At 37.0% G+C, this 14,101-nt stretch overlaps 1 protein-coding gene across 4 annotated transcripts in view; it reads left to right on the forward strand.

Moving 5' to 3' along the window:
• Window positions 1-860: 860 nt before the first annotated feature.
• The window catches only part of LOC134671402 (fasciclin-2), a 209,697-nt gene continuing 196,456 nt past the window's right edge, over window positions 861-14,101 (forward strand). For 2 of the 4 annotated variants that reach the window (XM_063529252.1, XM_063529253.1), the window contains exon 1: window positions 863-1,311. In XM_063529252.1, coding sequence (XP_063385322.1) covers window positions 1,245-1,311 — 67 coding nt within the window. In that variant the 5' untranslated portion in view covers window positions 863-1,244. Of the gene's footprint in view, window positions 1,312-14,101 lie in introns of all 4 variants that reach the window. The other 2 variants (XM_063529251.1, XM_063529254.1) reach the window with 2 other exon arrangements.

Below are 14,101 nucleotides of genomic sequence, written 5' to 3' on the forward strand. Positions count from 1 at the left end.
GCGCTAATTGCAGTTTGAGCATTACACATATTTACGAGTACGGTACGAGTAAAGCATTATGTGCGATTGCCAAGTCATTATATGATGATTAGTGACGGATTACTGATTATTATTTAATTATTAGATTTAATGAATGGGCAATACGAAAAACTGTTGCTACTGTACAAGAATCAGAACCGGAAAAAAAGAAAAGAAAGATTTGTAATAATAAAAAAAACTACTCCTAAAAAGAAAAAAAATGTGTTAAATAAGAAAATCTAATAAAATAAATCAATATGCCCACGTGGTGCAATGGTGTCACGGAGCACCTGGTTTTGTACCCTTGTGTACCCTTCAACGGCCAAGTCACACAACATTAACTATAATAATAAAGAAATCGCAGTAAGGAACCTTAGACTTGGCACGACTTTGTCTAGATTTCATTACTTTTTAGAGATAAACAAGCAGCTCCATCGAGACTTGGCTAGTTTTTTACAGAATGTTTTTGGTGGGATTGTTTTTAATGAAATAAAGACCATAAAACTGTTTTTCAATTAAAATATGTACTTGTCAAGATCGCTTACCTTCTTGCAAGTTCTTTCTAATGCTAAAAAAAACGAACTATAATTTTGATCTGATGGTGGGCAAAGTTACCAATTACCTACTCAAGTTTGACAACATTGCCCATGTAAAAATATATTTAATTAATACTTACCTATAACATTTTTCGAAATTACCTTCAGTAATAAACTACAATTAAGTATTAGTTACGTACAAGTCGAGTATTGTAATAAATAACTTGTTTTGGTTTTGTCCTTGCAATAATCCTTGTTGTATCGCGTGCCTGGTAGCCCACAGGACGAGGCTCCGACGCCGCGTAGTTCCGCATTCGGCCGCCGCCGCGCCGTGTCGCTCCAATAGCCAGTATCGCTGAGAGCTCGCCGGAGGCGGACGCACGCTCCTCCGCATCCCCGCTCGATCAACTACACGAAACAAGTTTTTCCAAATTTGAACTGTTCAAACAACCCGCTACCAACACACGTCATAATGAACAACCGTAAAATCATTACAAGACTGCTTCGTAAACTGATTTAAAGACGGTTTATTGTGCAATTTGTGGTTAAATCTTTATCTTTGACGAAGGTGTTACAAAAACGCGAGTGAAATTGTTTATTGTTTTGAAACAAAGACGTTCAAGTTTGTAGTTTGAATTTCTGTTGTTTTCCCTGAGGACGCAAACGAATAGCGTGTTGAAAAGAGACAGAATGAGCTCCCATCGGCTTCGAGCGACAGGTGTGGCGGGGTTAGCGGTGTTACTGGCAACTTTATCAGGTAACCAACTTTTTTAAGCGATTTAACTTGTCAGTTGTTAGTAACAGTGGGTTTGTTAACAAATGATGATGAAATGAAACCTATGTGACTTTAAAAGTGTTTGCAAACCGGTCATTCATGCGCGTATTGTGCGTGAGTCATTTGGTATCAATGACGGTTTGTGTTTGTAGGTTATGTCACGATAAACGAAGGTGGGCGCCCGGTAGCTGATTGTAATTACTTACCGGTTATTAATCTTTTATCAATGTACTTGCTTGGTGCATATGTGATTCCTATAAGAATTTATCGAACTTATTATTACATATTTACGAAAACGGGACTTAATTATACCTAAGTTTTTAAATTACCGTTATCATAGCCAACTTTGCCACCAGGGGAAACTTTGTCCGAAACGACAATTTTAAACAAATTCGTTAGCTATTTTCTGCTATTTTTAGCAGAAAATAGGTTAAATTTGTGACAAAACTACCTATATATACCAAACATGTGCACAATTTGACTTGGGAATTTTCAGCGAGCTGTCAAATATAGGTACATTTCTGCGGGCAAAAAATTGTTGAAAAATGAATGCAAGTAGAAGAAAATCGAGAACCCTTTGACATATATTTCCGGGTTTCAGTTATAAAACATGAAGCATAGATTATGTCCATTGAGGTTTAATCTAACAAGGCCTAAACACACAAAAGTTTTGGCGGTGGGCAATGTAATTCGGTAATTTACAGAGCTATGGATGCCAACATTGCCCACTACCAAAAACGGCTTTGGGTTGTCAATTTTGACAAATTTACCCAACTTCGCAAGTAAAAGAAGGATATGTTTGTACACTAAAGTAAGTTTATAAATATGTACCTACTGTATTTGATTGGTCTTATTATCCTTTATTTAGATGTTTTTTTTTTTCCGTTTAACGCATGAAAAATACAGCAAAGCTAATTTTTTTGGCCATTAAACTATAGTAACAGGTTTTCTCTAAAGTGACAACCTTAGCCTTTGTAAAATGCTTAGGTGAGTCTTGTATGGAAATGGCCAACAACGGGTAACATTGCCCACTAAATTTATTCAAAAGTTTTTACACTTGTCGCCAATTTATTAACAGGGAACAGTAGGATTGCCCGAAACCTTTAAATGATCCTTAGACATCATCATCATACGAGCTGTATTTGAACACCAAATTGACGTGGGCAATGTTGGCGCAAACCCCGGATATCTTTGCCCGCCCCTAAAACGCCAAATTGTGCGTAAAAACATGATTTAAAAAAAATCTTCTATTAAACTGATGCGTTTGATCACAATGGACGTGCTCAGCAAAAAAAAGTCATATGATGTGATATTTTTTTTTGAGAAATTCGTGTTTTTTTTTTCCAAAAAAAGCGGGCAAAGTTGGCTATAATGACGGTATATCTGACGTTTCGAGGGCGGCATTGTCCCCGTGGACTGGCTAAATAAAATTGACATCAACACACATCACACTTGGTCTTGTTTATCAACTTGAACGTTATGCACATTATGTACCTACCTACCTAGGTAGTTAGGTAGTAGGTACCTACCTACTATCTAACAGTTTTGAATGATTCACGGTTAGTGGTTAATATTGGGAGCTCGAAAACAATACAAAAGGTGATCACGTCGATATAAGTAATCACTTAGGTACCTACCTATTTGTCAATATAACACTTTAAACTCTCGCGTTTTGTACACATATTCAATTACACAAACGGGTCTACCGCGATATAATTTCATTGTTTTTACCTTTAATTCCGACGTTTCAGCTGAGTTGCATCAGCTGTGGTCACGGAAAGACTGACGTCCCAACAAATGTCAACGGAGATATTAATAAAACAACACTAAACTACCCGAAATTAGTTTATAAAAATGTTCGGGGTAGACAAAGAAATTGCAGCTACCCGTTAAAGTTTAATGTTTATTGTCCACGGCACGACACACAACACTCACAGTATCCGTACACTGATGCAACTCAGCTGAAACGTCGGAATTAAAGGTAAAAACAATGAAATTATATCGCGGTAGACCCGTTTGTGTAATTGAATACTATTTGTCAATGTTGTGCAAAAATCAGTGTTTTGGCAATTATGTTATTCGCTTTCCGCGAAGTGAAGAAAAAATCGTGATTAAACCGAACTAATCCTAATAAGACCTTTTGGGTTGCAATTTTGAAAGGTCAGATAGCAGTCGCTTTCTTAAAAACTATTGCCGGCGCTAATTCTTGGGTTTATCTGCCGAGTGGACCCCAGGCCATGAGCAATGGCAAAATGCCGGGACAACGCTAGGAGGATGATGATATATACCTAATTAATTACTTAGTTTTGTTAATGTAGGTTGGTTAATTATGTAGATACTAAATACCTACTTAATTCGTTAGCTACTGATAACCAGTGTTTTTTATAGACAGCGTTTTGCAGTAGGTAAATAGGTACCTAAATTATTAAATTGTGTAAACAACTGCGACCAATTTAGCTGTTATCTCAAATATCTAAGTTAAAACTGAAATACCCACCAAACTAAAACGGGAACAAGTTAATGTTGAAGACAAAAACCCGGTAAGTGTCCCAAGAGACAGACCCAGGTAGTACCTATACTCGTAACTCAGGGGATTATAAAAAGTTGAAGAAAAAAAATCTTAATTTACTTCCTGCATCAATACTATCAATAGCGTGGGAGAGAGCGCAATGTACCTACAGGCAAAAATTAATTCCAATTCTTCTGAGATAGCTTCCTATTTTTAATTCGAATTGAGTTTCCTACCACTAATTCAGTAACTATGTATTCCAGTTTTAATCGAATGCGAACAATCGGCCGAAACATGATTTTTAGGGTTCCGTACCCAAAGGGTAAAACGGGACCCTATTACTAAGACTTCGCTGTCCGTCCGTCCGTCCGTCCGTCTGTCACCAGGCTGTATCTCACGAACCGTGATAGCTAGACAGTTGAAATTTTCACAGATGATGTATTTCTGTTGCCGCTATAACAACAAATACTAAAAACAGAATAAAATAAAGATTTAAATGGGGCTCCCATACAACAAACGTGATTTTTGACCAAAGTTAAGCAACGTCGGGCGGGGTCAGTATTTGGATGGGTGACCGTTTTCTTTTTGCATTTTTTTCCGGTTTTTTTTTTTGCTTTATGGTACGGAACCCTTCGTGCGCGAGTCCGACTCGCACTTGCCCGGTTTTTTTATGTCGAAATCTGCTGAAACCGAAATTTCGGTCCTAGGGTATTTTATGGTCCATCTTATAGTTAAGATGATCTGTGGCTGTGGCGCTAGTGTTCATCAATTCTAGTTCAGGACAAACGGTGCGATTTGGGAAATGAATTAGAGATTCACTTGATATGAAATAGTAAAGATATGTGACGTTCCACGACAAAAGGTACCTTATTGCGGCCGCAATAATATTGGAGCGCCATAAGGTAACTTTTGCCGTGGAACGTCACATATCTTTACTATTTCATATCTAGTGTAATCTCTAATTCATTTCCCGAATCGCGCCGAAACATATTCCACACAGCCTCTCTCTGACTCACGGCGCTTACATTTTTATGAATTTAATATTCAACCGCCTAGCTTGCACGATCTTTTTATGTCCGCCATAAAGCATTCTTTGTGTGTGTTAGTGCGAGAGGGACGATTTTTTTTATATTGTACATTTTGTACATTAACACGATCATGGTAGTGTTGACGATGTAACACTTGCACCGTCTGGGCTATAAAAATCGCTGCTAACTTAGCTTGGTCTAATTCTAATTCTAATCTGTAATAATTAGCAATCAGCTAAAGCTGCTAAACTGTAGAATGAACGACCCCCCGCGGTATTTCCTGACCGACACTACCTTTAAAAAAGCGAAAAAGAGCGTAACTAAATACCTATTAAAATATAATACAATAAACACGGGTCACCTTTCTTTCTAAGGATATTATATACGAAATGTCCCCTTTTACATTGCACTTGAGTGTAGTCTGGTTCAAACAATTAGCAACCGCAGACTGAACTGAATTAGCGCCGACAAGGCCCAGTTGCGCAAAAAACAGTGTTGCCAACTCGGATTTTGAAATAATGCTAGACTAATGTGTATATTATGCCAAAATTATGCCAAAGTTTTTTGAAATATGCTACAAAAAAATGCTAAAATGTCACTTGAAATTAGACACTTAAAACACATACATTTTTCAAATTTGCCGCCTTTTTTTACTGACAAGATCTGCTTGACCAACTTTATATAGTTCGTCGACGTCCATCCGTCCACAAATGTCAAAATTCATATGAAAATATGAACCACATAAGACGATGGCGCATATTGTTGCTGTTAAGTTGGTGCAAACTTGGCTTAGACTAAATTATGCTAAAAAATATGCCAGATGCTAAATGGAAAATTTTGCATAATTTATGCCAAGTTGGCAACACTGGCAAAAACCGTTATGTGCACAGGTGAACCGGGAACAATAGATACAAAGATTGCCGCTACGTTTTAAGGTAGAGCATTAAAAACCGGACAAGTGCGAGTCGGACTCGCCCACCGAGGGTTCCGTACTTTTTATTTGTTGTTTGTTATAGCAACAGAAATACATAATCGGTGTAAATTTCAACTATACTACAGTTGAAATTACGCGTACGCGTACAGTAACGTAGTAGCTATCACGGTTCATGCATGGGATACCTGGTAAGTGGTGATGGTGACAGACCGACGGACTGACAGACGGTGGAGTCTTGGTAATAGAGTCCCGTTTTTACCCTTTGGGTACGGAACCCTACATATCAACAAAAATGATGAGGTTTTATCAGTGATTATTGATGTAAATATTGTTTCAAAACAATGCCTTCATTAAGTTAAGTATAGAGGTTACATTTCGCATTGCTGCAGCAAACATTAGTTATCCAAGCATCAACATTTTTTTTATAAATATAAATACATATATAAATATTATAGGACAATCTTACACAGATTGACTAAGTCCCACAGTAAGCTCAAGAAGGCTTGTGTTGTGGGTACTCAGATAACGATATACTTATATAATATATAAACATGCACTTAAAGACATAGAAAACAACCATGACTCAGGAACAAATATCTGTGTCATCACACAAATAAATGCCCTTACTGGGATTCGAACCCAGGACCATCGGCTTCACAGGCAGGGTCACTATACCCACTAGGCCAGACTGGTTGTCAAAAGTATCAACATTGACTGCAACAATCCGAATGCAACCTTTAATGTGCAGAGGTGACAGAAACAATAGCAGAATCCGGCCATTTCTGCTACATTTGTTCTCTGCGCACTCGTGCGTTACGTTCTCATCCGACTCGTCCGCTAGCAAATCAATCAAATGGAAATTCCGTGTCCGTGTGTAGCAGCTTTAGAATAACTCGTTTTTATTCGAGATTTCTGTGCCGAATGGCTGAAAAAGAATTTTTGCTCATGTATTTTTGGCTACTAGTTAGTATAATACCTAGTTAGTTTTGAATGTGTGTGTACAGTACACCATAAGATCGGTGTCTAAAAATATAGTTATAGTCGATCGATTTGTAGCTGGCCCCGAATGGCTAATCCTTTGTCTATTATTAAGTAAAACTGCACGTGCCACTACTTGCATTATACAGTGGAATTATATAATTTCACAGATAACCTAACTTTTTATTATGATTGTGTGTGTTTATTATGGCCAGTTTTAGCGGTCGTCACAAAACCGTAAGTAAATGTTAAATGCCATACTTTTCGTCATACAACGGAAATTTCGACGTGACTTAAACAATCTTAAACGTAAAGTATAAGTTAAAATGAATTTGGTCAACACTTATCATATTATAAAATCTTCTAAATAATGTACCTACACTTTATTTGCCAATGTTTTTTAAAGTATCAACTAAAATAATACTTAAGACCGACCGAAATAAAATATTTACTTAAAGCTAAAATAGTTCCTGTAGGTACTTAACTTACCTACGCTACTCGCGATTGGAAAGAGAAAAAGTTGGTATAACCGGAAACTGGACTTTTTATAGGATACTTAATGAACTACATAATTTAAACTCTTATCATCTAAATTACATTTTAATAATTTAATTTAAAAGCAATGCCCAAATGCCTAATGGTAGAGATGACGAATGTCTTAAATCTTAAATCAATTATTATCGGAAGCTCGCCAAACTGTATTTATGATTACTTCCTTTTCTTTGCGAACGAAAGATGAGATTTTAATGGAAGCCAAATACTGCTTCAAAAGCCGGTGTTATGTTACTTATGTTCAACTCATTACTCCGTGGAATCTCGAATGCGTGAGAAATTTCCATGATAAATAATTACCTTGTTGGGTTAAAACATAATTATAAGTGTAATAACTCTCAATAATCATTTTAATAAGAAACGAAAGATGATAAAAAGCTTATGTACGAAATATCATTTGATATTTGCCAGTCGCTTTTCGGTGAAGGAAAACATCGTGAGGAAACCGGACTAATCCCAATAAGGCCTAGTTTACCCTCTGGGTTGGAAGGTCAGATGGCAGTCGCTTTCGTAAAACTAGTGCCTACGTCAAATCATGGGATTAGTTGTCAAGCGGACCCCAGGCTCCCATGAGCCGTGGCAGAATGCCGGGATAACGCGAGGAAGAAGAAGAAGAAAGATGATAAAAAGTAAAAATGTCTGATAGGGTATCATCAATCTCAAAGCTCCTCGCTCGCATTCATGTATTAGTGTAACTGTGTAACAGGAATAAACTAAGATCATAGGCAGAGTCTGACCAATAACATATACTAATCTATGGTCTGACCAGCGAGTCGTGTCACAACTTATTTTTTAAAATTCTTTATATGGCAACTCTTTTTCCTATCTAATAAGCTGTCAGTTTCAAGCTGTCATTTAAATTCATAGTAATTGTATTGCCAGGTGCGGTTTGTACTGACATTCCCGCGTTTTTTTTGTGACACGACTCACTGGTCGGACTCAACTACATATCTACTTACTTTATTGAATTGAATAAAAGCTATTTAAACTTCACTGAATTTGTACTAGACGTTATACCCGAAAAGGCGGATAATATTTAAAAAAACATGTAAGTTTCAAATACTTAAATCTTTAAAATAGTCGCACCTAATAGCTAGCTGAAAAACAGGACCATGCACGCAACTATTGCCAAGCTTGCTTAAAATGCTCACACTCAGGCTCTAAATCCTACTTCACTTAAAAAAAAAGCTTCTATATCTACGTGCGTGGGATGCCATCACGTCAAGCCACATCACTGGCAATATTAACTGAGATATAAAATGATATTCACGGAGTCAGCGCATCTGCCGTGTCATTAGCCGCTGTCATTTAAGCCTGTTAACTCCGGCGCTGCCATAATGGCGGCGACGGCCCTTCAGCAGGGGTCGTTTTAGGTTATGACCGTGTTCTAGGAAACATTACATGTATGATAGTTTAGATGATATCAGTGTCAAGCAATTTTCACGTGTGACCAACGCTCGTAATGTTGTGGCAGTTTGTAAACATAGCCTTTCAACTTACCGACAACGGCAGAGCACAAGGAATTTCGTACATTGAGTCGCCTGTACCTATCTCTATCGCACGCGCATAGTTATATTGCTGTCCCGTTTGCACAGAGTCATTGACCTCCGGCATCATTGGTGGTACAGCAATAATACATAGGTATAACGTGCATTGGGATAAAGATAGGCAGAGGCGGGACAGTGAACAAGATTCCTACCCTTCTTTGCATGGGATGGCTTTATCCACGTGATAAAATAATTGTCACTTTTTAACAGCATGCGATTGAAAGAGATGGCACTATCATTATCACCCTGTCGCTTAATAGACAAATACGACCGTCATATCCGTAATCCTAAGAGAAGCACATTTACCCCCTTATTCATAAAACTTTACGGGCCTGATTTAGTTCAAAATTGTGTTTTATCCCTTTCTTACAAATACATAAGTCAAAATGACAGATAAGGATAAACGATTCTTAGCTAATTGAGGTTTGTAGCGCGTTTATGAATAAGGGGGTTAGTCCATTAGAAATTATTACAAGAGCTTCCGTTAGCGCAAATAGTAACAGAGGGCCTACCACGTTCACCACGTTACCACGTTCGAGTTCGACGTGTTTCCTCCCTGTCACACTTTCGTACGAATATGTTACAAGTGCGACAGAAGCAACACGTCGAACGTGGTTCGTGGTAGTCCCTCAGATCGATTGAACGTGTCGACGATTAGGCAACATTGCCTATAAATACTAAATGCAGGCTGAAGAGAGATTTATAGTCGGAATTGCACTAAACTATAAATTTAACTTGTGCAATATTAGAGATGCTCTCGAGATCTTTGTTCTGTTTACTCGCTTATAACTCTTATAAGATATTAGCTTTTGCCCGGTTTTTGATTGCGTAGAAACAGAACCTATGTCCATATTTGAAATCCATAGTAACATCCATCCTTTCTCACCTCTTATGATTTCGGTGATAAAAACTATCCTGTACTTTCCTGGGACTCAAACTATGTTCATACCAAATTTCATCTAAATCGCTTCATCGTCGGTTTAAGCGTGAAAGGGTAACAGACATACAGAATTACTTTCGCATTTCTAACATTATATTATATACGAGACTAAAATTTTAACTTTTACAATATTAAAAATGCTTTGGAGATGCTTCCAGTCCATTCCCTTGTAAGAAATGCAAATACCGTAAAATGCGAGCTCTCTTGCAATATGTTTATGCTTGTACAGGGTTACCAGCAGGCGTATTATGGATTGCTTTATCCACATTTATCGACGTGATAAAATTACTGTCACTTTTTAACTCTGCGGGATGGAAAGAGACTGACACCGTTTTATCACGCTGTCACGTAGACAAAACGACCATCATATCCGAACTGTTCTTAATTTGAAATTTCCTGACAAAATTCCTGATTAGCGAATTTTTTTCCTGACGCTCATTATCGGCGACGGGGAGATCTAGCGGTAAGGCGATATCTATGTAGGTATGCTTGATACATTGTTTAAATTTGATTTCTTTTGGATTTATGTAAGTAAATTTGAATAATGTACCTTTTTTGGTATCTACCTACATAATATAAAAGTCTGTTAATTCACTAAAATTCCTGACATTTTCGTATTCCGGCCGCAAAAAACACAAACGGCCAAAATTCCTGACATGTCAGGAAAGTTTCTGTCGTCTGGCAACCCTATGCTTGTATCGCGGGACACGGAATCTCTATGTCATAAACGTGCCGTATAAAACGACAATTTGGAAAGCGGGTTTGAGCACACGTCGGTTATTATACCGTAGCAGTAAAATGCGTGATATGGGTCGCCATGATGAATCACGACCCGTGGCGACGCGTGGTGACGCTAACTGACAACATAATCTCGTGGGCAGGTGGACGAGATAACGAGAAACGGCTGTTTTCAAAGATGTACATATTGCTATCGGCACATATACATAGGGGTACATATATCCCAACAAACCCTAGTTTCCCCTCTGGGTTAGGTCGGATGGCAGTCGCTTTCGTGAAAGTGCGTGCGTAAAAAATACATAGGAACATTACGACTTATATGTATAGTAAATGAAAATATCAAATAGAAATGCAACAAAAACATAATCGTTATATTTTTATAGAAATTTGACATTGATAATAACATAGTCACACTTTGGCATTATAAATGCCACGCAGACTTACAGCCGTATTCATAAACAGTTAGAGCATTGATCATCAGTTGCTGATAACCGGATGTCACAAAACGTGATTCATAAACGTTTATTATCGCTAAACAGTTGATCATCTCTTTATTAAATCCTCGGAAAGTTACGGAGCCGTGGACCCTTCTTTATCTGCTTATTATCCCTAAAATACAAGATGGCGGTCACAAAACAGCTGATTTTGACAAGACAGCATTTCACAAATTCGTGCAAACGTCGATGAGACTTGTATCGTAATTTAGTGATTTGGGTTCTTTTTGTTTAAAAAACCTCTAAATTTAATAAATGAGTGGTTTAATATGTGTAAATAAGGAGATAAACCATTACATACCTAGATATAGTGCGTAAATAGCGGGAAACCTAGATATTGCGCCTTTGCTAGGAGTTGTTTTCATGATTGTGTCGCATTCATCAAGATGCAAGCAATTTATGCGATACGAGCTGTTATACATAAGACTAGACTTCACGACTGGGGCACCGGCGTCGGATAAAGCACCTCACCAACCTATATACCTATCATAAAAGAATGAAAACTACTACAGCGCAAAGAAGTGAGTATACCTACTTTTCTTACATACTCATTACCTGCCATAAAACGTTGATTTATTATAAGATTACGGTATTCTCAAACTCTAACTAAAAGGTATTAATTGTGCACATATTACATAGGACCCTGTAAGGGCACAGCAATATCAGCAATACTGAAGATACTTAATTGAATAATATGGGCAGGTATATAGGTACCTTTATTGTGGGACATATCATATTCCAATTTGTAGGTATCATTATCACTAAAATATAATATACCTATCAAAATAAACTATGGTTGGCCTACTTTGGTTGGATTTCTATGCACTGTCAACGCTGCCACTGCACTGAATGCTGAGTTCTGTGTGAAGTCCACACTGAGCAGAGTTAATTTTTGACATTGTGATAGATAAATAAACATATAAACATATTTCATGTGCTAATTTAGGGAAATCAAACAACCCACTTAAATAAAACAATTTTATTACATTTAACAATCATCAAACTAGTTAATATTTTTTTCTTTATTTCAGTACAACCAACTTCATTTGCTGGCTGGTTAGATGCCAGAACAGTGTGGCCACCAGATTGTGTAGCCAGCTCCGGACAATAGCTGATGGAATACTCGCAACCTGAAAAGAACACAGTTTCAATTAATATATTCATTGAATCAACCTATATCATCTTTTATTTTTAGTTTAAGTACAACATCCTAATGGATATGGCGATATGGAATAATTTCCATATTGTTGTGGCAACTATATGGAATAATGGATCTCCATCCAGGCAGAGATTCTGTTGTAGTTTGTCAATACCATAGCTATCTCACAGCAAAACTTAAGAATTACATACATGTCTGTTTTGTTCATAGTTACATATTACTTGTACCTAGCGTACCTACACTGTTACTTACCGGCAATTGTAATTTGAAAAAATCAAATTATACAATAATAACAAAGTTATGAATTGAAATGCTAATATACTTTTAAACAAATAATTAACCTACACAGGTGTGTTATGATTGATAAGAAGATTATGTAAAAATCATATTGATATCTATGTTGGTTTTAAATTACATAACCTACCAACAGCGACGCTCCTGTGAATAATGAACATTTCTGCCTCATTATGAATTGTGCAGTTTGCCTTTTAATGCGGCAATTGGCTGAGATGTTTCACTGCAAACATTGTCACTGTCTAGTTGCATATACATATAAGTGCTTAACTCTGCGCCCAAGCTAAACAAAAAAGGTTTGAAGATAAATCGCCACTTCACTGATAAATTGGTTCCATCGTGGTTGGTTAAGTATGTTCCACTCTGTTATGCTATGTTAAGTTATCCACTAATTCTAATTATAAACAGCTCCTAACTAGCTTAGTTAGCTCTGCTCTTCTAGAAAACACCGATAGTAAGTCAAATAAAATGTCAAATAAAAAATGAAGAGGCCGTAATTTTTTGGGTGTCGAGTGTATGTTCATGAAAATACTACCACATTTTACGTTAAGTAATGAATAAAACGTGAAAAGGGAGGAGGGAGGCCTTTGCCCAGCAGTGGGACACTCTAGACTAAATATAAAAATGAATAACCAAACCTTGCTCACCTGATTTATCTTCACCGATCATTTGATATGAATAGTGTCAATATCGTTCGTGTTTCGCAACCAGAACAAAATGTGTTGGAATCCGTGGTATCACGGTGGCGATGGCGCGCAGGCGGGCTTGCGGTGATTTCTTGCTGTGATTTCTCCAATTCTTGACTCCGTCCTCTTTACCTCACAATATATTGAAACTATAACCAATAACACATAGGTTTATCAATATTGCTTGCAAAGAACTCATAATTAGGTACTTGTAACTTTAAAAAGGAAACATGTCTGATTATCAGCCTATGATATAGGTGGTTATACTTACCAAGTTTTGTAAAATTTCCAGCCGTGCAATATTATTTATATGTTTTTGTGATGCAGAGGCTATTTTAATATATAATAACCCAGAAAACTGGCCAAAATTGTACATCGTATTGTTCAGCATTTTACGATTTACCGCTAGTGTTGCTGTCAAACTTTTTTTTTAAATTAATGTTCAGCCATGTTTTTGTCTATGATGTGCCAAGATGCCAACATAACGCGTCTAATCTGCTTATTAGTTAAGAAACCCCTAACAAACGTTTATAAATCATGGTTCTTATCAACGGCTTATTAAGCCTAAACAGTGGATTAGCTAATAAGCTGATCATTCCTCATTTAAGGATTTTTTATGAATACGGCTGTATTTCAATAGAACTTGCTAACTATGTAAACAAACAACGTAACTTTGTTTTATCACACCACCTCATCAAATACCATTGAAACCATACACATATGCACTATTGAAACGGTCCGTTCCGTAAAATACATAAATATATAACTGTATCTTGGATATTTAATTAAAAGTTTAAAATGGTTTCATAAGTTAGGTTATTAGGACCTGATGGAATGGCAGTTTTGTTTCTTTTAAATTCTACAATTGTCTATGATGGGTAGTGTTGTGACTAAAGTTTGTAATATAAACCCG

The sequence above is a fragment of the Cydia fagiglandana genome, chromosome 15 (assembly GCF_963556715.1).
Source record: "Cydia fagiglandana chromosome 15, ilCydFagi1.1, whole genome shotgun sequence".
In the NCBI taxonomy this organism is placed as follows: Eukaryota; Metazoa; Arthropoda; class Insecta; order Lepidoptera; family Tortricidae; genus Cydia; species Cydia fagiglandana.